Source organism: Chiloscyllium plagiosum, chromosome 5, assembly GCF_004010195.1.
Source record: "Chiloscyllium plagiosum isolate BGI_BamShark_2017 chromosome 5, ASM401019v2, whole genome shotgun sequence".
NCBI classification, from domain to species: Eukaryota; Metazoa; Chordata; class Chondrichthyes; order Orectolobiformes; family Hemiscylliidae; genus Chiloscyllium; species Chiloscyllium plagiosum.
Window position 1 is genome coordinate 42,633,372 of NC_057714.1, and position 27,735 is coordinate 42,661,106.

Consider the following 27,735-nt stretch of genomic DNA (forward strand, 5'->3'; position numbering starts at 1 on the left):
TTTCTTTCTCTACTCCTTAAAGCAAATTTACATTGAATACCAATGTGAGTTACACAAAAGTGTGACTTCAGGCAGGTACTGGCAACACCAGGCGTTTATTGCCAGTCCCTGGATTGAAGACGATCTTAGGTCTCTATATGAGAAAGGTGGCGACATCCGAACAATCTACACCTCTGTCTATATGGAAAGTAGAGACTGAGGGTACTTCCATTTTACAAAGTTGTAACATGAACCACAGTCATGAAACAAGTTACTTCAGAACATTTTCATGCTTTATTTCACAATTATTAAAACATCTCACTTGTCACATATACAAAATAGGAACATTTTTAGTTTTTATTATTTTGATTTTAGAACTGTCGCCTCCTTTTTCCATTCAGTTGGAGTGAAAGTGCATGGCTAAAAGCATGAACACCTGAAGTAATGAGATGGAAATGGCAAGGAAGTTATCCACATGTTTAGTTTGGGAAGAGACAAGAGGATTCCGTGGTAATAATGAATGGAGTTTACTAAGAAATAAAACTACTGTACAACTTTATACAGCACTGGAGATGTGGCCTCACATTGTGACAGTCTCAATGATGGCATGGGACATTCATTTAGCACCACAGTCAGTACTTCAAGTACGGTATCTGCACAATTCAATACCACTTAGCACCTTTACAAAATGATTTGAACCCCAAGTACCACAGTTAACGTTGAGAAAGAAATTATGTGTTTAATACTTTAAATTAAGTATATGAGGTAGTTTAAACCTTGGGAAGCTGTGGTTTTAAACTTCCTCTTTGAAAAATATTCAAGACTACAGATGACACTCATTTTCACGTTCTTTTATTTACTTTCCATTATTCGTGATTTAAACCTTCAGGGCAAGATTTCACCTGCAATAATCTCTTGAAATTTCCAAGTTGTTGGGAACTGCATTAAAATTGCATGGAGAAAACAATGTTCATTTTTTATTTTGGACTTCCTACTTCTCTTTAAGCCCAGAACTTAAGCAAGTGGATGAGCAGAAGACATGGAATGAATCAGCATTCAGTAAAAAATAAAAGAAAAAATGCGGAGAGTATTCTAATTTAGCTCAAGTTCATTTATTTGAAACAGACTGGGCCAATGTCCAAACCAAATTCTTGTTCAGGGCCACCAATATCCATAGGTGCAATGTCCATAAATGGCAAGCGAGATGTTCTCTGTGTTCTGTATTCAATGACTGTCTTACTCCATTCACCAGAATGTTTCTGTTACAAGTGAAACAGAATAAAGGGTTAATTAGACGGCATGCATTTCTGCTTGATAAAAAGATAAAGATGACATGGGTTGTAATTGGTAGGGTTTCTTTTGCATTCTAAATTAAACAGATTAGAAAGGAATGAATTTATTGCTGCTCATCTGAGATTCCACTCCCATACTGCTGCAACTGTTGTTGGATTTGAATGAGTAACTGATCAAGCACGTGCAGTTGGGATCTAGGAGCTGAAATTGCCAAGACTGGGTCAGGGGTTGTGGTGGTATAGAGAAGGAGAGTGGCAATGTAGAGGAGGAAGGAGATGGCAGTTGACATTTATTTTGGCGCTCCTTTCTCTACTTCTGATATTAAAATCACAGCAAAATCATTAGGTACATATTTGGAAGGAGTATTTTATTGACATATTTGGTTTAATTTACATAGAATCTCTACTGCGCAGAAAGGGGCCAGTCAGTCCTTTGAGTCTGCAACAACCCTCTAAAGAGCATCACATCCAAATTCATGCCCTCACCCCATCTTATCTTGGCCAGTCTACCTAATCTTCGGACTGTGGGAGGAAACCAGAACATTCAGCAGAAACCAGCATGGGGAGAATGTAGAAATTCCACATCACCCAAGGCTAGAATTGAATGCAGGTCCCTGCTGCTGTGAAGGCAGCAGTGCTAACCACTGTGCCACTGTCTTGTTCCTTATTCAAGATATAATGGAATAGGTAGAGAAATGTATTTAAAATATCCTTCTAAAAGTTACAAAGTCCTACTGCACTTTCGTGCTATTAATCTATCAAAGGTTTCAAACATACATGTAGATCATTTTCACTTAGGGTGTTTATTATTGGTGGTACCAACAGCATGCTAATATAGGTACAAGTTTGCTTATACACAGTTTTATATTTTGCAGTTTCTTTGTGTGATTAGGATGCTTTGTTTTACAGCATATATTTAATGAATGCAGAAAATGCACAACATTTGATTTTCGTTTTAATTTGCCATACAGATCTCTGTGAAGATACTCCCACAATTTCCATGATTAGATGATAAAAAAAGCTCAGAGCAATGGGACATTAAGAAGGAGCAGAGTTTAATGTATAGGTTTCACTGCAAGTGCTTTGATTAATGCAACTGGATGAAAAGAACAGATGTGTAGATGTAGTGAGAAGTTTGTGATTGAGATGAATATTGAAATAGTTGTGACTTTAAGTTCAAATTTTCATTGTTCAATTAAATTGCTTTAAAGGATGATTTTATTAAGAGACCAAAAAAGAAGTTAATCAGTGTAGGAAAAAGAACAGCAGTATCCTACTTTTAGAACCTTTACTGGAAGTTCTGAGTTCAGTTACGTTCCCTATAAAACTCTGTAAAGATCAGTTTTTTCAATGCCATTATGCCACATGCATGTAAACCATGCAATATTTAATTTGGAATAGAATCTGTATGCTACTTTCTATGCTATTGAATTGCATTTACAGGACCATTGGTTAGGGGCATGGAAAAGTATCCACCAGTGAAAAAGGCTGCACTAGTGTTTACAATTTGTCTTCTGGAGATTGTGGTGCTACACTACTGTACCTCCAGCAACAATGAGTGTATTTGGACTCAACTAGTAATAAAACATGTGGCCAGAACTTACCGTGCATCCATCTTCCAGAACGCTGTAAGTGAATCTGCTGTTACCTTCAGCTCGGAGTTCAACATCATTGGAACCAAGCAGGATAATGGACTTTTTAAGGCTTCCAGTCTCCTCATCCATGTATGCCACACTGTTCTTACAATGGTAGGTGATATTCTGTGAGGCTTCATTGGAGAGCAGGTGCAGGAAGGTCAGCTGGGTACCCATAACAAATGGGGTAATATGTTCATCATTGTAAGTGAACTAGAACAAAGAGAGTCAAGGTAAGATAACTGTCTCCCAAAATTGCAATATGTTGCATAGACACATTTTGCAAAGGGTTAAATATTCTTCATAATTTAGATCTGAATTGGGCTTACTTGAACACCATCATTGATAGTTTCACCAAACCAAACGTGTTTCTGTTCTTTAGGAGTCTTGCTATTCCACCAGTTCTTGCGTTCGATGATATCTGGGTTGGCATGTACACAAGTCTCTCTTGATGTGAAGTCGCAGTAAACTCTGATGGCATCCATGATACATCCTTGATTAGGATCGATCCAATAGTATCCTAAATTGGGGAAAGTGCACCAATAAGGCTTTTCTTGTTGCTGGAGCAACACATCATAATTAACTCCTCTCAAAACTTACAAAGCAGATACAGAAATCTGAAAAATACTTTTCATAAATGGATCTGAAATTCACAGTTTATAGATTAAACATTCTAGAATTTAATAAGGTATAAAATAAGATTTTCATCTTATTTTTCCATTACTCAAAACTAGGCAGCTAAAATTTTAGTTGTAGTTCCTATTGAAGGGATAGAAATAACGTATAAATGAATTTTACTTCCAAATGGACTGCAGCAGTTCAAGAAGGTAGCTCATTACCAGCTTCTAAAGGGCAACTAGGGATGGTCGTTAAATAATGACCCAACCAGCAGTGTGCATATCCCTTGAATGAATTAAAATAAAACTTCATTCCAATTTCTTTAATTTTGTCTGTGTTATCAGTCCCATGACACCTTGTTGAATTGGCAATTTTTCATTGTCTGTGTTATCAGTCCCATGACACCTTGTTGAATTGGCAATTTTTCATGTGACAGCTACATGATGATTGTGAGCAAAAGGTAGCAAAAATCATAATGAAACATAATTAACTTATCATCTGATATCTGTAATTTTCCAGCACAGATCAATGAGTAACAATTGGGAATTAGAATGTTGGCAAACTTTCCTCTTTTCTAGACTAAAGATGGGAACCAAGTATAGTCTTTCCCCAATGGCTGAATTAGCTCACTCAGCATAGATCAGAGATTAACATTATGACCTTAAGTTATAATGTACCATTCTACATGGTATATTTAGTGACTTGTTTTTAAACATAAAAGACATAGTCGTTTTGCACACAAACATACCTGACTTCCATTCTGGATGGCTGAGGCTCAGGTCACGGCATGAGCGAGCAGGGTTTTTCTTTGAGCCTTCAGGGCTGCGGATGTTCTCAATCTGATTGGTCAGAACTTTCAGTTTGGCATCAACCTCAATATCTTTCTCTCTAACTGCAGCTGGTTGGTCAGCTCTATAATACTCATGATCGTAGCTCACTTCATAATGACTGCCAGCAACGCCTGGGAAACCGGGAAGACCTGGTGGGCCAGGGGGACCCTAAAAAAAGACAAGGTTTACAAGTCATTTGCCTTCTTGCAGTTGACTCTTCTTATTATCACAAATTGCTTGTATGTGATTCTCCGCAATCATTATACAATTCTACTGACAACAATTTCAGATCATTCTACACAATTTTAAGATGATATGTCTGTCGATCTGTTCAACAAGTTCAACTGTCTATCAATGTCTGGGTGATCAAATACCCGAATGAGGCAGATGCATAGTACTCCAGGGCAGTTCGCACAAATGAACTAGGCTCTTGCTATCTAGGAACCTTTTGTAACTGATTGCTTTGGTATCATAGCCTTAACTGAAATTGGTTAAGGGATGATGACACCTTCCCTAATGAAATTGCATGACTTGATACATCTTCCACCATTTGTACCCTCAAGTTTGCTGTGCTGGGATGTGTTGGTTATCACCAGATCACACATTGGCTTCACTGCTTCTTCCTCTGACACTTTCTCCTTCTTTGAACATCTCACTTTGTTCCATTTCTCCTTCCATTTTAAATCTTCATTCTCTGTTAACCTCCCAAGGCTATTGACACCAAGATATCTTTACTGCTTTCTTCAGTCTGTGTCTGCACCTGCTCCCTGTCTTTTCAGTTCATTCCCCTTGCATTAACCATCCCATTTCTAACCCCTGTTCAACTTCTTAAATATGATGTCCTCTCCATATTCTTTTCTGAAACTCCATGTTTGAATATTTCAAATTGCATTTAATTCCTCCAAAATGATGAAAACATCCTTTTAATAAGCAGACAACACCATCCTGCTCCAAGCCCAGAAATGCATGGGCCTAAATGTCAGACAAGGATTGAAAGGTTGCATCTCTTTTCTCTTGAATAAGGACAGCTGAAGGTGACCTAACAAAAATATTTGAAATTATGAAAGGTCTTGAGTGCAAATATAACGAAAGCTTCCTATTTTAGGGAAGAGCATTTCTATGAACCTTGTATATAAGAAAGTCTCAAAGAAACCCAACTAGGAATTCTGAAGAAATGTCTTTAACGAAAGCATGGTGAGAACGTGGAACTTGCTAGCAGTAGGAGAGTTGAAGCAAATAGTGTAGATGAATTTAAGGGTAAGCTATACAAGAATGTGAAGGAGAAAGAAAAGAAGGTTAAGGTAATATCTTTAATTGAAAGGTAGGTGGAGGTTTAAGTAGTGAATAAGAAGTTGGTTAAACTGGATAATTCTGTGTACTGTCATATTTCATTATGCCATACAAGCACTAATGAAGTTGTCCTCAAAATGCAAACTTTAAAAAAAAATTAAAAATACACTCAGCTGCTTATAAGTTTCAACTTACCATAGGACCAACATCACCAGGACGACCGCGATGACCAGCTGGACCCATAGGACCAGCATGTCCAGATGAACCATCTTTACCAGGAGGACCAGAAGGTCCAGATGGGCCCTGGATAGAACAAATAGAGCAGTTTTTTTCATTGTTAGTGTGCTGCTCTAAATTGCAAATGACTAATTCTTTGAATCTGAAACAGCTATTTCTTTCCTTACCCTTGGGCCAGCAGGACCGGCAGAACCATGACCACCAGGTTCACCAGAAATGCCCTGGACAGGAAAGGTAATCAATTAGGAATTTTATCACTGAAAACAGCAGGGGAAAAAAAACTTGAAAAGGGGGAATACTCAGGAATACTGGGATTACTTACAGAAACACCAGGAAGACCCTGCAAACCACCGGGTCCACGCAATCCTTTCAGGCCTCTGGAACCAGCGAAACCAGTTTCACCCTTTTCTCCACGTGGACCTTGTGGGCCCTACAAACAGAATAATTTATTTATTTAGTGATTCATCCTGTGTGAGAAAGAAATAGAAAAATAATTACACAGTAAGACCTTCACTGGGTCTCTATTTCTATCAGTAATGGGTAAAGCTGTAGCTCTGGACATAGTTGTTGGGTTCTTTGCAGTACAAAGAATACTCACCTATTACAAACATATGAATCAATAACAGGCATTGGCTATCCAGCCCCTCCAGTCTGCTTTGCCGTTCAATAAGATCATGGCTGATATTACTGTAACCTCAAATCCCATTCTGCCAACCTTGGTAATCTTCCAACCATGTGTAAAAATAATTGATCTACCTATGACCTAGCAATATTCAAGGAATCTGCTTCCACCACCTTATCAGGAAGAGAGTTCCAAAGACTCATAACCCTCTGAGAGAGAAAACAAGTCTCATTGTTGTTTTAAATGGGTAGCCCTTGAATTTTTCAAAAGTGGCCCCTAGTTCTAGATTCACCCATCAGAGGAAACATCCTTTCCACATCTACCTTGACAAGACTATTAGGATTTTATATATTTCAAACAAGTTGCCTCATACTCTTCTAAACTTCAGTAAAAGCAAGCTAGCTTATTCAATCTTTCCTCATAAGACAACCTGCCCTTCCAGATATTAGTCCAGTAAACATTGTCTAATCTGCTTCAAATGTACTCTCTACCTTTCTTAAATAAGCGTACCAATTCTATACATAGTACTCCAGAAGCTGACTCATGAGTGCCCTGTATAACTGAAGTATAACCTTCCTACTCTTCTTTGCTGTCTTTGCCCTGTTCCTACAGACTGTTCTGTTGGAGAGGAATTCTGGTACAAAATCCAGGGAAGGTTTTCATTGTAAGTGGATATCCTTTGAAGATTAGCAGTGAAAAGTGAGGTGGCAGAATTAAAAAAACCCATTCCATGACATCACATTGCCAAAGTTCAAGATGCAATTTGTTACAGATGCAACTCTTTCTGCTCCTCTGGCAAACCTCCAGAAATCCAACGCAACATAACAGCCTCATCTCCAAACCTTTTACTCTCCATAGCACTTCAAAGAATTGCATCACACAGAATTGTTCCCGTACAGGAGGAGTCCATTCATTCCATACATTGTGCACCACCTCTCCAAATGCGCATCATAGCTTAGTGCTATCCTCTTACACTTTCAAACAACCTTGCACACTACCCCTTTTAAATGATCATCCAAAGCACTCTTGACTGCCTGCAAAATGGTCGTTTATTTTTGAGCATAGGAGACATATTTAAGCTTAAATCATCTAACCTTTCTGTCTTAATATGAGTGATACTACAGCAACTTAAAATGTACTTACAGCAAGACCTCTTGGACCCATTTGACCAACAGGACCAGTTGAACCTGCAACGCCCTTAACGTAAAAGAAAACAAAGAAGTATTTTTAATTTTAATTTACAAAATGTGGAACATCAGCTCACTATTACACACCGCTTTGACTAAAAGGAAAATAAAACCAAAAACTTACAGCCTCACCACGGTTGCCAGATTTGCCAACAGGACCAGCAGCACCATGAGCACCAGGTTGACCAACAGCACCAGCATTGCCAATTCTACCAGGGTCACCACGTTCACCCTGAGTGTAAGAGAAACAGAAAACAAAAATCATGAAGATAAGTCATATTCATTCAAAACCTATAAACTTATTAAGGATAGATGTTAGGACTGCATGTACCTTAGATCCAGCAAGACCAGCACGTCCAGGAGGACCATCACTGCCAGGATTTCCCTTAAAAGTGAAAGAAAGAATAAAACATGATCATGAAATGTACATATATTATTTACTCATCCAGGGTATCATGTACATAATAAAACATTGACAACAGTGGTCTATTTAATTACTTACATCACGGCCATTTTCACCATGTTGACCAGTCAGACCACTAGGACCAACTGCACCGGCAGGACCACGTTGTCCATGGGCCCCTGCAGGACCAGTTGAACCAGGTGAACCCTAGAAATTAATAGCAAATAAGATTAAGTACAGAAGAAGAGATCACTTCACTCAGAAAGTATGATATTTCATAAACAAAAATAACGTTACAACACTCAGTTCAAAAGAAATTCTGCATAGATTCTAAACTGTCTCCCAGAAGGAATCAGATGAACAGCTCTTTACATATTATCTCTATAGTCTCTTGTTAGTCCTCTACTGAAATTATAATAAGACACCAGTAACATGTTCATGAAATATCACGGCCACTGTGACTTAAGAGTTGGATTTTATAAATAGTTGTCCACTATCAATGCCAAACAGTGAAAAACACAAGTTTACTGCTAAAAAAACCTAATCCTTGATTGCTAAATTAGCAGAATATAGTTTTTAATATATTGTTTCATTACAAGTTCCAAGACAACAGACGTTGAAAGCACTTTTTAAAATCGATACTGACATTTCATATTGCAATTTCAGATTGATCTTTCTTTTTACACCACATACCAGAATGGTTCAACACAAGTTAAAACGTGGCTATTTTATTCTGGATATTAATAGCAACAGTGGTACAGCTAAAATAACTGAAAGTAAATGTACAGGCTGATTCTGTAGTCAGGAATTCCCAGAGAGGAATGCAGAGAATATTTTTCAAGGAATTTCAGGTTTACAGCCCCTGATTTTCTATCCATGAATGGGGAGAAGATTAGACTGTCATGATTTCCCAGCTAGGGTTACCTATCAATGGTTTTTTGTTGCTCAAGAAATTTCATATTTCCAACTTAAACATTTAAGAATCAGTCCTGATTTTAACTTTGTGTAAGTAGATGGGTTCTGAAAGAGTTAAAATTGTCCCTTCTGTGTTTTATTTGCTCTAGTAGAAGACAGCACCAGAGAGCTCAAAGACAAAACAACCCACTCTAAATCCAGTTGTGAAGAATAATCCAACTTGCAACAATTACCTTAAAGGTGTGTATGCAAAACCAACAACCTGTCACAAACTTGTACTGGCATATTTAGGGGATAACTTTCCCATCTACTTTCTTGATGAGAATTCTTGGGTTTTTAAATTTGAATTTTATTAGGATCTGGATAATAGTTTTTTGTATTTGTAAATGTGTGAATATACCCCGACACTAATTAACCAAATTGTTTAAGAATGTACTACTTTATGAAATGAGACACTTACAGGAGGACCTGAGACACCTGGGAGACCAGATTCACCTTTAGCACCTGGAAGACCGAGTGCACCTGCTGAACCGAGGAAGCCTTGAGGACCACCAGAACCTGGAGGACCCTGTACAGAAATATTACAAAAAGTGGACAAGTAACAATGTTTATTGAGTGAAGTAATGGAAATTATAATTATACATCCTTTTAATAGCTACTTTACCACTGGTTTAAAGTAACTTACAGCAGGACCTGATTCACCAGAGGGACCCCTCTCTCCAGGAATACCTTGTAGCCCAGCAGGACCTGATGAACCCGAACGACCTTGTGGACCTGTATCACCTCTTGGACCTTGTGGGCCAGAATTACCAATTGGACCAGCTGGACCTTGGGAACCTTGTGGACCCTATAAAAAATGCATTAATCACTTCTGATGCCTGCTTATTATCTATTGTTCATCTCTTGTCATATAAAGTTGCCAGAGGGGTATACTCTAAGACACACATTCAGAGTACGTATTCCAGAACAAAGACACAAATGGGCCTCCTCTGCTATTGGATGACATCTTTACAATATGGTCTTAAAACAATCTGAAATTTGTACAGTCAACTCCATGATTATTTAGCAAAGTCAATATTTTAAGCAGGAACAGGAACTTTGAAATTAATAAAACAAAAATGCAGATACTGGAAACACTGCAGATTGCATAACATCAGTGCAAAAAGGAAGATAGGACCAATATTCCAAGTTTATGATCTTATAGCAGAATTGACAAAAAAATCATAGGGTTGAAATGTTGAGCTTACCTTCCTTTCCCTACTGATACTAACTACCCGCTGAGAACTTCTAGTATTTTCTACATTTGTTTCAGATTTTATATATCTGTAATATTTCATTGCTTGACAAGAAACCTGATGTTGGCACTCGCTCCTCATGCAACTTATCTTTCTTCTTCCACCCTGACATGAATCTTCTTTCTTTGTGGTATTTAGGTTAACAGTTTAACCCAAGAGAAAATTCATTACAGGCAGGAAGACTTCAATATCAGTACGACCTTAACTCAATCCCTATTGGTTGAAAATTTAGATATAGTGAATTAAGTTGACAAATGATGCTGAGGATTGCTACAAATAGTGAAATATTCAATCAACGTATCTTTCTTAATTACCCTCAGAACCAATATATTTCATTAGACACTGATTTATCATCATGTACCATTGATACTGATTTATACTTTGTAAAATAAACCTTCTAGATTTGATATTTTTAACCACCCTATCCTAAAGTTAACACTGTGTGGAGACAGACACATATTGCTATATTCACCAGAAGCAGTTATAATTGCTTACATTAACTCAAGCTATTGCATGTTGTTCATTGGTTTAATCACAGTGTCAAAGTCGAATACTTTGCTCATTCAGAGAGAGGTGCAGATAAGAAATGTTAGAAGAAAAAGTACTTACTGCTGGACCAGGAGCACCTGCTCTCCCACCTGGGCCTGGGAAACCTGTAAAACCCTAGGAAAAGTAAAGCAGTTGCTGAAATTAGCCATTTATAGTCCAAGCCACATTTCACAAATTGATCAAAAGAAGTAAGAGCAACATTATGCCCTACCACCCCATGGCTAACTCCGTCTTTGGAAAAGATCATGGGAGAACTTTTACATCATGTCCATTTCCCCACATTATTCCTCATTTCCCTCAAGTGTCCAAATTTTTCCATCTTAGATTTAGTTTTGCTCACTGATTGAAGACTCATGGTCCTCTGGTGTTCAGAATTCTAAAGATTCACAACCTCTCAGCAAATAAATGTTTCTTTATCTCAATTCTAATTAGCTGAATGGATTATCCTGAGTCTTTGAATCCTAGTTCAAGGGGGGAATAATACCCTGTAGATCTACTCTGTCAAATCCTCAAATAATTATTCATTTTTGAATGAGATTACCTCTTGTATTTGTAAACTCCAAAGAATATAGGCCCAATCTATTCAAATAAATGTTTGTAGTATAATTAATATTTAACTTACTGATGGTCCAATTGAACCAACAGGTCCTTGTAGACCAGCAGCTCCAGCAGGACCCTAAGAAGAGAAATACAAATAATTATGAACATAGAATTGTACATTGTGATAACAAATATTGCATAAGATAGTTACAAACAGCTCGTTTCCTGAGTACTGCAGAAGACACATATTATCTACCTTGAGAAGATTGAAAACAGTGCATCTGATCATTTAATTTCACCTGGTCGTAGCTGTGTCAAAATTCAAATTGGACAATTTTGGACTACTATTTGCTTTGCATGTGTGCTGGATTGAATTTTATTTATAACTGCTCTATTCAGATAAAAGATCAGGTTGGACAAGCAAGCCAGGACTTTAAAAACAATAAAGCAACAGGTGTACCCTTTACCCTTTACGTCACAACTGGTCCTGAAAGAGCAGCATGAAATATTAGTGGAGAGCCTGTGTTCAAAATTACCACAGGAGGCAAAGCCTGAAGCATCAAGTATATTGGCTCTTGCAGATTTGCAGTTAAATTGCGAGACCTCAGGAAATCTCATTTATCTGCTGATTGAAGATCAATTGTATACCTGGATACAGCATGGCCAAGAACAGCAAAAGTCATTGGAATTATGGGGAGAGAAGGAGATAAATTTCTCTGCAAGGCCAGCACACCACATTATCTCCCTTTCTTGCCACCTCCACAGAAGGGGAAATTGTCCCGTATGAGCCCCGTGGGGGAACTACCCATATATTTCAATTATATTTTGAACTCGGATTTCACCAGTTTTCTCATTTCCCCTCCCCCCAGCCTGTCTCAGTCAATTCCATCAAATTCAGTACCGCCTTCCTAACCTGCAATCTTCTTCCCGACCTCTCCGCCCCTACCCCAGTCTGACCTATCACCCTCACCTTGACCTCTTTCCACCTATCACATTTCCGACGCACCTCCCCCAAGTCCCTCCTCCCTATCTTTTATCTTAGCCTGCTGGACAAACTGTCCTCATTCCTGAAGAAGGGCTAATGCCCGAAACGTCGATTCTCCTGTTCCCTAGATGCTGCCTGACCTGCTGCGCTTTTCCAGCAACACATTTCCATCTCTGATCTCCGGCATCTGCAGACCTCACTTTCTCCTCATATATTTCAATTCAGCCTAGCAGAAGAAAGTCCACTGGAGTCAGTGATGAATTCGAACAGGAAGTGGAATTCCTGCACATGAGATCTTTGCTAATGATAGCACTGAAGAGGTAAATCTAGCCTCCATGGATGATAGTTGAAATGGTGACCTTTATATGACTCATGCATTTCCAAGAACTCACCTACAGATACCAACTTTGCTCACTTATTCCTTTCTCTGACTGGCAAACCAGGTACTTATATGGATACCACCATTTTGCAGTTCAGCGGTATCACTCTCTACATATATTCTCTTCATCAATGCCCCTAGCCCACATTGTTCCAGTGAAATTACCCAGGAAACAGCTGTACTGAAGTGATATATACAAATTTTGTAATCTAAGTGAGCCTCTTGTACAACAAAAAGGCATTGGACAAGGTTAACGCTGTCAAATTCTGCTGTGGTATGCTCATTATGGGGCACAGAATTGAGCATTAAGCAAAAATAGCAAAACTGTGGGATTCAAAGTTTACAGAATAATTCTGAATTAACATGAACGAAATTCACATACTGTTTCTCCACTTACAAAGATTTCTAACTTCAAAATATAAATTCTGTAGATCATTCAAGTATAAGTATGAGTTGGTAAATACCATAGATAAGGTATTGAGGCATACATAAGACAACTGTGCATTTGTCTGGGTATCAATCTAAATCATATGCTGTGCATAACTTTGTACAGGTAAGTTGTGCATCTTAATTTATTTCTGTGTCCTTAGGATCATATTCCAGCTAATATTTCATCCTCAGCCAAAGGCATCTCAAGGTGGACCAAAATGGTCTTATAGTTTAGACAGTTCAGGCAGAACTTTTCTGTTGTTTACTAGTTCAAATAATGTGAATTGCAGTGGCAGAACATTGTACAGAGATGTATTATGCCTGGCCACTGCCCATTTTAATGCCAGATGATTTATATCATTTTAAACATGACATTGATACAAAAAAGTAAAGTGTTTGAGAATGAATTGTCAACTAGTTAAGGTAGAATTGCTTTTTAATTGAATGACTTTAGGTCAGGATACTTACTGGAGGACCAGCGGCACCAGGTAGACCAACAGGACCAGCAGGACCGACCTCTCCTTTGGAACCAGTCACACCTTTCTCACCTTTAGCTCCAGCGTGTCCATCTGCACCCTTTAATAGAAGAAAGCAGTAAGCATTTTTAAGAGCTTATGTTTTTAAAAAGGTGTAAAAGTATTTAAAGTAAGATAAAAGGAAGTTTTGAAACTCACAGCTGGACCAGCAAATCCAGGGGGACCAGTACGACCAGCTTCACCACGTTCACCCTAGGCAGGGAAAGACAAAACCAAATAGTTGTATCGTCCATACTTCTTCTCACATTGGAGGCTGATTGAAATGTGTCACTGCTATTACGTTTAACTACAACAGGCATTTTCTTCATTGCATTATCGACAACTGACAGCATGATTAGAAAAAATAAAACAATACAAGCTTAGATAGAATAGAAATTCATTTTACCACATATTGCTTTTATTTTACTTACTTGAAGACCACGAGGACCAGCTGGACCAGGGTGACCAACAGCACCAGAGTCACCCTGAAAAGAAAAGACTTTAAGTCAGTTGTTGATGATTACAAAACGTTATAAATGTAAAAAAAAATATGAGCTCTGTTAATGAGAAAATGGTGATATGTATGTGAATAACAAAAACAGCAACAGACAACATGGATGCTGGTGCCATTACTAGAAAGATTAAGCAAGCTTCAGAAACTTACCCTATCACCAGGAGGACCACTGGGGCCAGGAGGACCACCAGGACCAGGAAGACCCTATGAACAAGAAATTTGAAAAGGTTTAGACAAAGTGAAAGATAAGTTCAGGTTTGATTGATGTATACTGGCAGATACAATAATATAAGACACAACTTTATTCAGAGAACAATTATGGGGCACTTACCCGTGCACCATCTGGACCTGGACTTCCTTGAGGACCTGCTGAACCTACATCGCCCTATTAAAAACATATCATCAGAGTTAGATGGTATACAAGATAGTGCAGCTCTAAGAAATAGCAACACATATCGGTGCTTAATATCTTGATGAATTATTTTAAAAATTATTTTAAAGCTAATAATGTTATACATGTTTGTGGATTCTGTCTTCCGGCCATAAGTTGAATTTCCTCTGTTTATGCTTCAAACATAATTTATCTTTAAATCATTAAAGAAAAACGAAAAGGTTGAAACACATTGAATGAGCCATAATTATAAAGTGTCTAATATGAAGCACAGACATATGACTGAGCTTTAATAGTTCTTATTTAAATTGGTGGTAGTGCATTCTAATGAAGAGAGCAAAGCCTATGGAAGGCTACATTGTGAATCTGTTAGAAATCTATGCACCATTGAAAATAAAATGAAAATATATATTTCTATTTGTTTAAAAAAGATTGTCAATATTTTACAAAATTACCTTTTCACCTTTGATGCCAGGAGTGCCAGCACCACCTCTTTCACCTGGTGAACCCTGAGCACCTGGGGCACCGACATGACCAGGTAGACCAGTGGAACCAACTTCACCCTAAAAGGAATAAAGATTAACGGGTAAATTTTTTGACTGTTAGTTAATGCAATGCCCAACACAAAGCACTGAAAACCCATTGATACATCTTTCTAAGAAATTCAAGCTCCTGCATAAGATCCCAATCTCCTTATTTAAGAAATAAATGATGCTAATTCCAGGTTTACCCTGAACAGTTGATGATGGCATCTTCTGCTGATAGATTGTTTTCAAATGTTAATGCCATTTCCAATTCCCCAGCCCATGTAAGTCTGTATTGTTCATTCCCACATAATCTTCTGGCTAGCAGCTTCACTTGAAGAATGATGGTTTGGCTTTTGAGGCTAGACATACAATCAAAGGAAGATGGAAGACCAGCAGCCTTACTGAGTGTTGCAGCTGGGGACCCCTGAGCATTAACCTATGCTTCTGCTTAACTAGTCCAATGATGAATCCGCTATAATGCGCTATAGGTAATTCCTAATTCATTGTGTGAAGCTCATTCTTACACCATGTTATTCACATTAGTCACAAAGTGACTGCAACAACTCTCAGTTACTCATTTATAATGTGGAAAAGATCTTTAAAATTAAATTGCTAAGGACATTTTATGCTATTAGACATGTTTCAACATAAAGGCACCTTAAAATGGAGGCATCCTCAGAAGTGTGAATGAAGCTTTGAAAATAAAGACTGAAGCCAGAGGAAGGAAACTGTCCAGCCAATTGGCATTAGCTGTGGCTGCAAACTTTCATCCTCACAGTCCTGACCTTGAGGTATGAAACCTCTTGGTCCTATAATTCACTGGATTGCTGTTCTTAGGCCACTTCCATAAAGCTGGATTCATTCTCATACCAAGGGGCAGCAATGAATCCACCAATTCCCCAATTAAGGCACTTAATTAATTAATAGATAGACAGCACTACATTGACACTGCCACCAGCCTGACCACCCTGAAGTAGGAACATGTCAGGTCAATGACCCAATGCTCTCATTTTCTGGTTTCATTCTAAAACCTGCCTCCAGGGACTAGGAAACTTTGCCCTCATGGTCAATAAGACATGCAGCACATTACTAGCACAGCTTTGATATGGCAGATGATGATATGAAATTTTAAGATCTTTATGTTGAAGAATGGAATAAAGTAAGTGACCCTTTCAGTCATATTATTACTACATGTTGTGGGTCAGTCAGTTCAGTTGCCTGAATGGCTGACTTTCAATTCAGAGTGATGCCAACAGTGAGGGTCCAGTTCCCAAACCAGCTGAGGAGGACTATCATTCTCAACTCTCCCTTTGTCTAAGGTGTGCTAACCATCAGCTGTCTTTCCTAGTTGAGAGAGAGCCCTATGGTCCAGGAGGAATATGGTGACTTTATCTTTGCAATGTGACTTGCGTTCAAATGATTTCAAAGAAATACTCGAATAATTCAAGAAATTGACATCAAAGCATGGGCTGAATATTGATGCAATTTAAGTTTTAAAAAGTTAAGTTCAGCCTACCTTTCCACCTTCAGTGCCAGGAGCACCACTACTACCACGAGCACCAGGAAGGCCCTGAGAACCTGGAGCACCGCGTTCACCTGGAGGACCTCGTTCGCCCTAAATAGGAAAATATGAACCACAATGCTTTAAGTATGATGTTATCACATTGAAGAGGCTGAAAGTGCAAAACTATAGAAACTTAACTTACTCTTGTACCAGAAATACCAGGACTGCCATGATCACCTCGGAGACCCTGTGGAGAAATGACAGTAATAAGATATTGCAACATTAAAATGCATTATAAAGTAAAATCTGGAAAGAAAAGAAAAATAACCCTAAAATTTCCCATTATGAAGAAGACATTTTCTGAATGCTATTTAACCCTTTGGATATATAATTTCACAGTTGATGCATTTGAAAAGCATGAAGAAGGTTTTTTTCCCTGTAACTTTGCTTTTGTTTGTATTTAAATAATTATCCAACCCTCCCTTGAATGCCTTAATTTTACCTGCCTCCACTACATTTGCAATCTAGAGTCTATCTATTTGCTCTATCAATAAGTTTCTCTCACTTCACATTTGTTTCTTTTGCAAATCATTTTAAAACTCTGGCCTCTGCATTTACAAGTAGGATTAACTTCTCCTTATCCACTCTGTCCAGACCCCTCATGATTTTGTAAGCAGCTATCATAATGCCTTGTAGCCTGCTCCTCCCCAAAGAAAACAGGCCCAACGTCTCCAATCTTTCCTCATAATTAAAGGGCCTCATCCATGGACAATTCATGTAAATTTCTTCTGCACTCTGTCCAGTATCTCAAATCCTTCCTGAATGTGGTCTAATTAGAGTGTTATATATATATTCATCATGACCCCCCCCCACCTTTGCACTCTGCTCCTGTTTATGAAGCCGAGGGTAATGTATGCTTTATTGTTTGTTCTGCCACCTTTGATGATTTATGCACATGTCCACCCAGGCCTCTCTGCACCTGCTTTTGGAGATTGTCTTTTATTCTATACTGTTGCTTCATGTTCTTTGTATCAAAGTGCATCCTCTCTTGTATTGGACTTCATCTGCTAAATAATCATCTCCACTAATTTGTCAATGTCTTTCATAATTTCCACACTGTTCCCTTTACAGTTTACATTTCTTCTAAATTCTGTGTTAGCCATAAGCTTTGAATCTCTTCCCTGCCCACCAAGATATAAATCATTTATATATTTGGAAAATCGAGGGTTCAGCCCTGAGGAACTCCACTCCTTCCAGCGCAAAAAAAATCCATTAATGATTATTCTCTGTTTGTTATCCTTTGGTCAATTTTGTATCCATGTTGATACTGTGCCTTTTATTCAATGAACTGTAACTTCCCTCAGGTCTGTTGCATTTCACTGTATTATTTCATGCCTTCTGGATGTCCATGTACACCACAAGAATAGTTGTTCCCTCATCAAACCTCTTTGTTGCCTCTTCTAAAAACTCCAGAAAATTAGTTAGACACAATTTTCTCTTAACAAATCCATGCTGACTCTTCTGAAACAATCCACATTGCGCCATATCAATATTAATTCTTCCCAAATAATTGTATTGAGAAGTTGCCCTGCCATTGAAGATAAACTCATTGGTATGTAATTGATGGGCTGATCTTTACAACATTTCTGAACAAAGGCATAATATTTGTCATTTCAAAGTTCATATTGGCATAGTTTTGAATAAGGCATTTCAGATAATTCAAGTTCATATATGGAGAGCATATAAGTCTTGGAATTGGCAGATGATTATTTGTCTTACCTGATTACCTGGTTTGCCTGGCTCTCCAACAGCACCAGAAGGTCCGGGCATCCCCTACAGTGACAGAAAGAAATGCATTTTAGGACTTCAATACCAGATCGATGGGACTTTAGTTGTGGAAATGTGCAGTTGGCAGACAAGACTAGTAGTACATATTTATAGAATGCTTTATTGTCCAACAACAAAAAAGAAATTTTGTAAAATTAATTCATTCTACATTCTTCTCAAAACTATGTCAAATTTTAAACAAAATATAATGCAGACATTATTGTTGGATGTGTTTCTTAATCAATTTATACTAATACCTTCCCTTCACTATCACAAAAAGGAATTACTCCAGTATTTTTAATAAAGAGAGGAACTTGTTATGAATGTGTTAAATGTTTGAATACTAATATTAATGACAAAAATTGTAACTTTGAGATTTGAGATTAATATTTGTTGCTTTTCTTAAGGTTAATGAAATGAGAAATCTTTTAAATCCATCTAACCAAGAGGAGAATATATTATCAATTTAACACTTGGCAGATGCTGTTGTATAGAAAAATGAAATTGCTTTAATGCAAGAATTACATTTATCAGTAATGCATGTAATTTATTTGATGGACAAAACAAAAAATACCGTATCTTTAAGAAACTAAGGTTTAGTTCATGGGCTAAAAGGATAGATAGAATAGGTCATGGTTGGCTAACTACAGGCTCCAACTGCTCGCTGTTGATACTTTCTCTTTAATTCATCGAAGAGATATGTGAGTCACTAATCAGCCCAGCATTATTAGCCCTTGAACTGAGTAGCTTGCTTGGCCATTTTAGAAGTCAGTTAAGAGTTATCCACAATGCTGTGGGCTGGGAGTCACAAATAGACCATTCCTACTAAGGATGGTTGATTACCTTCTATGAAAGACATTGGTGAACCATCTGCATTTTTACAACATTTAATATTTTCATGGTCATGACTAAGACTCTGGCTTTCAGTTCTAAATTTCCTTCATTAAATTTAAATTCCACCAGTTGGTACTTTGAAACCAAATCCCCGAGCATTAGCCTATGCTTCTGGTTAACTAGTCCAGTGATAAATCCACTACAATGCTATATTTGTAATTCCTAATTCATTGTTTGAAGCTCATTCTGACACCGTGTTATTCACATTAATCACAAAGTGACTGCAATAACTCTCAGTTACTCATTTATAATTTGGAAAAGATGTTGCAAACAAATTGCTATGGACATTTTGTGCTATTGGTTAGACACATTTCAACGTAATTGTAGGAACATCCATTATTTGTAAAAAAAATTATTTTAAATTTAAATCAGTGTATGAATTGATTGCAACCTAACCGTGTTTTACAGTAAGATGTGCAGAATTGTTTGACATATTTGTATGTCTCATTTTAATCTGCCCTTCCACATGAAAGTATTATAATTCAGTTAGCTAGCCTATTTTGTTGGATCTGGTGCATACTCAATTTCAAATACATACCTGGAAACCAACACTGCCAGCTGGACCTGTTTCACCTCTTGCACCTGTAGGGCCCTAAATAAGAAGAACACTGACATGTTTATTTGACCAAATTGCTGAGTGATAACTATATCTACTTTTCAAATTCATATTAATGGAAAATATTAATTAAAATAATTTAGTTAGTTCATTCACTCATAATATTTAAAACTTACATTGCATTAATCTTTTGAAGTCAAATTAATTTATTATTAATTTAGCTATTGTGTAACATCAGGTATATTAATACGTAATAAAACTGCATGAAGAAAACATGATCACATTTCAAATAACAATCTCCAGAAAACTAAGATTTTCAAAATTAAATTAAATGTGAGCACTAGGATGTAAATATTTTAAAATCTACTAATCCAATTCCTTTCCATTATTTAAAGCAAGGCCTTAACCCACTTATTTCAAGCTGATGAAAGACTTTGTTCATGTAAAGAAAAAGGAATTATATAGGAAGCATTAAGTTTAATCAATATTCATACATCATTTTAAAATCTACTTTTGCATCCAAGATCTGTAGCATAGTTTTATGTCTGTAATTGTCTACTTACTGCAACACCAGGAGCGCCCTGTGCTCCAGTTTCACCATCTTTGCCAGGTGCACCCTGAAAAACAAAAGCATCAGAAAATAAATTGTTAATGTTATTACATAGTAAACACCAATTATTGCGGTGTGTATTCCTCATGATGTATTTAAAATTCACAACAAATAGTTTAATTAAATATTGTATTTGCCATTCTTGGAGATTCATGTGATCCTGTAGCATGCTCTGCTTCCTAGATTAGTGACTTTAGTCAGGATTTATTGATACATCCTATTTTTGCAGAAATCAAGTATCATCTACAAATGTATGCATTTTCAAAATATAATAAATATGATTTTGACTTGTGATTGTTGTTACCCCAAACAACTTTAATAACAGCTGATCAACAAAATATTGACAATAATTGCTCTTTACACCAAACACTAGCAGTGATTTTTAAATGTTGCCTTTTGCTTTTGCCTTTGCCTGAGAAATAAGTGACAAGGAAAAGAAAATCTGAAAGCCTGAGGGTTGAATTGCCTACTCCTGCTCCTAGGTCTTAAGTTTTTTTTATTACATGGACTTTGAACAGCAATTTGTTCACCTGGTTCAATCTTCAGGCATGACTTGGCACAGCTGTCCAACCTTTTTCATCCACGATAAGCTCGAGGTCATTTTAAGTTATAGGATTCTGACTGCAATGGTAACGTCTCACTTAATTTACATTCTATCAAACCGTTTCTTAAGTTTCCCTTTGCTGTATATGACTGTTGTAAAGCAACTGAAGGGCAGCAAGCTCCTGAAATGCACGTTTCTTGCATATGAAGAAAAATTGCCTCACAGTAAATCAAACTGATGTTTTTCTGCAATAAATATGTAAATGTCCATTTCAGCTTTTACAATGGCTTACTTTCTTTGAAATATTTTTGAAAATTTCTTCTTTTGATTGGCTGACTCGCTAATGTTGAGGCAGTATTCACTTTTTAGACAAATAGTTTTGAGTCACATATTGAAAGAGTGCAAATGAATGCAAATGCAACTGTCTGAGGCTCCTTCCTCTGCCATTTTAGTACAATCAAAGACCCATTAAAATAAATCCTCAACCAAAATAGTGAAGGAAAGAACTACGAATATATGTTAAAGTTTGAACACCTGTATTTCTTGGCAGAATTTCAGGTAAATATGTAAAATGCTCAGTATGGTGATCCTGCACTATTTTACCAAAATATGAACCCTTGCGGACATAGGAACATCATACAAAAAAAGTTAAGCATTTATCCATTTTCATTACTCCAGCAGCTCCCAGCTTTAAATGGGTCTTTAAAATACACTTTTACTTTAAGCAACAAAGTGAGTACATTGGGATGAGTTTTCCAAGCCTGGGATGGTGGGATTGGAGATGGAGGGGTCTGAAAAAATAGTAGGGAGTTGTGTTGGAATGGTATTAAATTTACCAACAAGGCCCCACCTAACACTGATTTTGCACCCATCCCTTCATGTACTAAGTGTGCAAGTCAGCAGCTTTATGGAGCACAATGAAGCTAATGGCACAACAAGGGGGCCAACAATATGAAAGACTTCAACTGTTGCCAAATACTCCTGCCAGTATTTTCACTTATTGACAAATAGGCTTGGCCTCTCTGAAATTTTCATTTCAATTTTGGGCTTGGAGGAGCCTTTCACGGGAGTCTCCAATATTGCTCAGCATTACACATCTCTGCTTGTGGGGTTTGCCCCAGGCTCTTGCTGCCTGCCTTCTGATTGGGTTGGCAACTTTGGGAGCCACCTGCAGTTCTTAGTTAGATGGTGAACACAAAAGCAGGAAATTTGAAGTTACCTCTGGGAACTGTCTTGTTCCCAACAAAGGCTGAATTAAGGTTCCACTTGGTCCTGATGTAGGGGTCCCAAAGTCACCGGGAAAGTCCAGCACATTATGCATTGATCTATATGCAGTGTTAAATAAGCAATTTTGCTAAAATTTATACATACACGTGGACCAGCAGGACCGACACTTCCTCTCTCACCAGGCTTGCCAGGTAGACCCTGGGAAATGAAATAGAAATAATAATGTTATCACCCAAATACAAGCTTTTTTCATCTCTGAAATTTTGAGAAAACTTAATTTAAATTATTTAAGTGAATAATTGTTCATCTAACTTTTATTTTATTTAACAGGGTTTGTTTCTAAACTAGGGAGTGAATATTGGACAAGACATGATTACCAGAGAAGAAAAAAATTTGACTTTCTGGCATTGAGACTGCAAGAGTTGGTATCCATACATTCGCATTTATATTGCTACAGCTACCAAAATTCTGCCATTTAGCTTTCAGAACTATAAATATCCTGCAGCCATAATCTTAACAGCTGACTTTTCAAACACATATGTCACAAAGTCATGGTTTGCACCTATTTAAGATTAGAATCAACCTTAAATTCATTTGTTCATCTAACTAACGCTGTCTCTTAACAACAATGTTAAAACTCAGAACACAGCAAGGAGTCGGTTGTAATTAAAGAAATATTTTATGTTTATGGAACATCAAAAATTTTAAGGAAGAAATTATATGTGCATTACTTAAATAGTTGTAGCTTTGTTTTAAATCAAGGCTAGTCAGAAAATGTCATGACAACATATTTTGCAATCTTAAATATTTTTATTAGAACAAATGTAATTGTGCACTTACTGCAGCACCCTTTGGACCAGGGAAGCCCATCATACCAGCCTGACCTCTTGGGCCAGTAGCACCAGGGGGACCAGTACGACCTTCCTCACCAGCTGGACCCTAAAATGTATGATCTCAGACAATGACACAATGCTCTTCACAAGTTACTGTTGGTTATTGTTACATGTAGCAATTAATTGTGATTTTGATTTATTATTTTACATCCATGCATGTTATTAATTATAAAAACATCTGAGTGAATACTCAGCATTTGTTATTCATTTGTAATTCCATAGTAGTTGGTATTGTAGCATAAGGTACAATGCACAAATCTAAACATTAGTATTCTTTAGTATTATAAGAATTACATTTTATGTTGAAGAAAATTGTGGTCTGGACAACAGAAGATACAAATTAATTGAGGATTGCTACTTATCATATGATATGATATGATATGCAGTAATATTTAAATCACAACAAGATTTGAACCTTTGATCTGATAGTCTATTTCTTGTGTGAAATGCTGGTATGTAAACAATATTGGCATCTCAATAATGCCATAATTATGACCAAATGGTAATACTTAAAACTGCAGCCACATCAAAGTAAACTGCTATAACTGTATTGAGATGGTTGATATTCTTAATCAATATGTCTCAAATTCTGTGTTCGATGTGTAATTAGTGTTGTCATATGGAATCTCCCTCCTAATAACCTGAAGGCTTGCACTTTCACAGGGAAATTATTTCAACGGTTTGCCTTTGAAGTAGTGAAGTATTGTTTTAGTACATTGACCTGCTGTGTACTGACAGTCTTAGATATGTTCTTCTGATATATGTAATTGCAAAGGTATATTGAAAAGACTATTTTAAATCCAGAATATTAAATATTTGTATAGTATACTTAAATATATATTAATATAGCAAGTATATGTGTTCATTTTAGGTAATCATAACTAGTATATTCAACTGTGTATTTGAATTGAATGTAGCTAATTGTGATGTGCAATTTTGATGTAAGAGATAAGTTCCTGTACAATATTAAAAGAAAACATTATTTCATGTTACTTGACATAGCTTTTGTTAAATAATAATGAGTATGCAATATTATTGCATCATAAATAAGTATTTGTTAGTATTATTGTATGGCACAGTCTTTGCAGTTACTGTACCTATATTAATAAATAATTTGAATTGCTTCTTAATTTAAAATAAAATGTTACCTTAGAGGTTAGCAAGATCTGATAATTGAAGCCTTTTAATTTTTAATATTCTGCAAAAATGTAATCTAATATCCCCATGCATTTGCCATGCTTTATTCAAACCTATTTTTAGATTGAATAAGCTGTCAAGAATGGGGAGCAGAAAACCTCAAAGACAACTTACAGCAGGACCTGATTTGCCTGGAGTACCTATAGTGCCAGTACTACCTACGATACCCTGAAAAAATAACACATTATTGTTGGGTGAGAAAACTTACTGGAAGACCTTGATTTCCCGTAACACCAGTTCTACCAGGTTGTCCACTATGACCCTATATATATTGAGGAAAGCAAAATAATTTTAGCTGTCATTCTATCATGAATACAACTAAAATACTTGCTTATATATTTATAGTGAAATCTATTCATTTTGTACAGTCATTAAAAGGTTCTCATGGATTAATTTTAACCAGGTTTAACATCAATCGCGTTTGTGAAAATAAAGTGCATTAAATGAGCTTACAAAATACAACTAAAGAAGAACTTTCAAACAGCATCTCCAAACTAAGAGACAAGAAAATGAAAATCAACACTGCCATATTCCCTTGATGACTTCTTTATTAGGAGAAAATCAGAACTAAGTTAAAATATCCAAATAACATTTTAATAAAATTCTATTATTCATAACATAGCTTTGGGAGCTTCTACGAAAAGGCACATTGCAATTAATTAGCACTATAAATTAGCGAAAGTATATCTGAGTAAAAAAGTATAAACATTATATACATCTAAAATTGTACAGTCAAATAATACAAATCACTCATATACTTAATTCCATGCAATACGACAAAGATTATTACAATTGTAGCTGTTTCAATTTCACTTACCCGTGCACCAGGCATACCACTTTCACCAGGACGTCCTGTATCACCAGGAGGCCCTTTGGGACCAGCAGCACCAACTTCACCACGTGCGCCTGGCAGACCCTAGAAATGTGATATAAAATAAGGTAGCATCATTACGGACATTCCATGTAAATATACCACACTAGTTAATAGAGCTGATGTCACCATTTATAAAAGCAAAACACTATTCTCAATTTATATTTGATGGATTAAATCATATAAAACCAAATTTTACCAAGCCACCAACTGATCCATCACGGCCTGGGATACCACGGTTACCAGGGGCACCCTGCAAATAAAAGAAGAGAAAAGTTTGAACATCTAATGTTCACGGACTCCATGGACTCTGAATGTGTTAATTTTACCAGAGTGTTACTGGTAAAGAACAGTAACACTAAAATGAATATATTTTCATTCATTTAATGCTACTTACTATACAATTAATTCATTTTTAATGTTTACTGTACATAAGCTGATATTATAAACTGTAATTGACTGTTCTTTATATATAGGACTACTTCACAAAAAAACCTTGTCAGCATACGAATTGTTAAAATATGTTATTAAATAAATAGCATTAAAAATTTTAAAATCCTGAATAAGTTACAATGTTCAATATTACCCAAACTCAAATTTTGTGAATATACGGAATTTCTTAATAAACTAAGATTCGTTGAACAGGACCATCATATTAGAACTTTATAATTAGTAACAAAAGGTATTAAACATTACTATTTCATTAAGTAGCTGTAAATATTATTTCAAAATCACCATTAGTTATTGCTGTAACATTAAAGTGCCCTCTGCATTATTCATTCATATGTAAATGTAAATAAAAATAATTGTACCCTATCACCAGAAGGTCCAGGAAGTCCCTGAGCACCAGTTTCACCACGAGGACCTTTCTTGCCTTCTTCACCAGATGAACCAGCAGCACCTGCTGGGCCACTTTCACCCTGATATTGGAGCAAGAAAGATACAGATATGAGCAATGACAATCAAAAACATGAAATAAAGTACGCAATTAACTTGCAAAATGCATGTTAAGTACTAAGTACTCACAGGCTCGCCTTTGTTACCAGTCTCACCCTTGATGCCTTGAACACCTGAATCACCCTATTTAGAAAGATTGGAAAAGAAAAGGTTTATTGGAATTTTAGTCATAGCTTTAGTAAAATTCAATTGCTGCAACCTTCAAAGGAATTATTTATGACAATTGCTTAGTATAGGATTCTATATTCCACTTACAGGGATTCCCCGTGGACCTGCAGGACCACTTGCTCCAGGTGGGCCAGCGAGACCACGTGGACCTGGGAAACCAGGAGCACCAGCAACACCTGGAGTACCCTACGCAAAAAGACACAAAACCAACAATGAATATCTTAAAATATAAGTGGACCTATCAAACTTTATGAAAGCACCAAATAAATGTGCAGATGTACTTACCATTTCACCCTTTGCTCCAGTTAGACCATTTGCACCTGCATTACCCTAGGATTAGAAAAATACTATGATATAGTAGATGCAATTTTTCTAGTTATGTAAATTATATATTAAGATGTAGTATTGAAATTGTCACCACAAGTACTTACGGGAAGACCCATTGGTCCAACTGCACCTACAGTACCTGGCTCACCTCTAGCACCTTGAGCACCAGTTGGACCACGAGCTCCAGCCGGTCCAATCTCACCCTATTTTGTACAGATAAAAAAGAAAATCAAGTTGTGCATTTAATAGATGTTATTAATACATATATGCTGTACTTACTAATACACTAAAAGCTCATGGTACTAAAGTAATCTGGCACAAACCTAACTTTCTCTATAATCTTCTCTCTCTAAAAGCTGATGTTTGCTTAATATGGACTATTTAATTCTAATTATTCTTCATACCATTGCTTTTATAGGGAAGGTAATGGAAAGTCAGTAGAAGTTGATCCTATTCAACAAAATCAAAGCTACTTAATAATTTCAACTGAAGACTAATATTTTATTGAATATTTTGATGCTAAAATAAGCAAGTTACAACTTTACTGTTCTCATTTACATTTATTCAAATTGTGCAGAACCTTTTAAGCTTTTTAATCACTATATTGACATTTAGTACATCTGAATGGTTGTATTTCCAGTCCAGAATCTATCCAACTTACAAAATGGTTGTGTATTTGACTTTATTTCGTGATTTAAATTAAATGATACCCAAAGATCAAGCCAATCAGAGGAAGCTATCTAATGATATAGTTCAAATTAAATAAACTAATTTGCTCGAACTAATTCAAGACTTATATTTAGAATGCGCCAGGGTCCCAGGTTCGATTCCAGCCTTGGGCAACTGTCTGTGTGGAGTTTGCACATTCTCCGTGTGTCTGCGTGGGTTTCCCCCGGGTGCTCCGGTTTCCTCCCACAGTCCAAAGATGTGCAAGTTAGGTGAATTGGCCATGCTAAATTGCCCGTAGTGTTAGGTGCATTAGTCAAAGGGAAATGGGTGTGAGTGGGTTACTCTTTGGAGGGTCGGTGT

General features: G+C 36.8%; 1 protein-coding gene across 2 annotated transcripts in view; it reads right to left on the reverse strand.

The window, feature by feature from the left end:
• Positions 1 to 814: 814 nt before the first annotated feature.
• Positions 815 to 27,735, reverse strand: part of col1a2 (collagen, type I, alpha 2) — a 50,497-nt gene continuing 23,576 nt past the window's right edge. The window contains exons 17-52 of one of the 2 annotated variants that reach the window (XM_043689936.1): positions 26,811 to 26,909; positions 26,665 to 26,709; positions 26,467 to 26,565; positions 26,281 to 26,334; positions 26,067 to 26,174; positions 25,454 to 25,507; positions 25,201 to 25,299; positions 24,498 to 24,551; positions 23,134 to 23,232; positions 22,438 to 22,491; positions 20,476 to 20,529; positions 19,895 to 19,948; positions 18,415 to 18,468; positions 16,838 to 16,882; positions 16,648 to 16,746; positions 15,060 to 15,167; positions 14,545 to 14,598; positions 14,364 to 14,417; positions 14,131 to 14,184; positions 13,859 to 13,912; positions 13,653 to 13,760; positions 11,474 to 11,527; positions 10,912 to 10,965; positions 9,693 to 9,854; positions 9,468 to 9,575; positions 8,192 to 8,299; positions 8,021 to 8,074; positions 7,814 to 7,921; positions 7,646 to 7,699; positions 6,203 to 6,310; positions 6,048 to 6,101; positions 5,839 to 5,946; positions 4,272 to 4,521; positions 3,235 to 3,425; positions 2,876 to 3,118; positions 815 to 1,238 (exon numbers count right to left, since the gene is read on the reverse strand). In XM_043689936.1, the coding sequence (XP_043545871.1) occupies positions 1,092 to 1,238; positions 2,876 to 3,118; positions 3,235 to 3,425; positions 4,272 to 4,521; positions 5,839 to 5,946; positions 6,048 to 6,101; positions 6,203 to 6,310; positions 7,646 to 7,699; positions 7,814 to 7,921; positions 8,021 to 8,074; positions 8,192 to 8,299; positions 9,468 to 9,575; positions 9,693 to 9,854; positions 10,912 to 10,965; positions 11,474 to 11,527; positions 13,653 to 13,760; positions 13,859 to 13,912; positions 14,131 to 14,184; positions 14,364 to 14,417; positions 14,545 to 14,598; positions 15,060 to 15,167; positions 16,648 to 16,746; positions 16,838 to 16,882; positions 18,415 to 18,468; positions 19,895 to 19,948; positions 20,476 to 20,529; positions 22,438 to 22,491; positions 23,134 to 23,232; positions 24,498 to 24,551; positions 25,201 to 25,299; positions 25,454 to 25,507; positions 26,067 to 26,174; positions 26,281 to 26,334; positions 26,467 to 26,565; positions 26,665 to 26,709; positions 26,811 to 26,909 (3,306 nt within the window). In that variant the 3' untranslated portion in view covers positions 815 to 1,091. Of the gene's footprint in view, positions 1,239 to 2,875; positions 3,119 to 3,234; positions 3,426 to 4,271; positions 4,522 to 5,838; positions 5,947 to 6,047; positions 6,102 to 6,202; positions 6,311 to 7,645; positions 7,700 to 7,813; positions 7,922 to 8,020; positions 8,075 to 8,191; positions 8,300 to 9,467; positions 9,576 to 9,692; positions 9,855 to 10,911; positions 10,966 to 11,473; positions 11,528 to 13,652; positions 13,761 to 13,858; positions 13,913 to 14,130; positions 14,185 to 14,363; positions 14,418 to 14,544; positions 14,599 to 15,059; positions 15,168 to 16,647; positions 16,747 to 16,837; positions 16,883 to 18,414; positions 18,469 to 19,894; positions 19,949 to 20,475; positions 20,530 to 22,437; positions 22,492 to 23,133; positions 23,233 to 24,497; positions 24,552 to 24,591; positions 24,646 to 25,200; positions 25,300 to 25,453; positions 25,508 to 26,066; positions 26,175 to 26,280; positions 26,335 to 26,466; positions 26,566 to 26,664; positions 26,710 to 26,810; positions 26,910 to 27,735 lie in introns of both variants that reach the window. The other variant, XM_043689937.1, reaches the window with a different exon arrangement.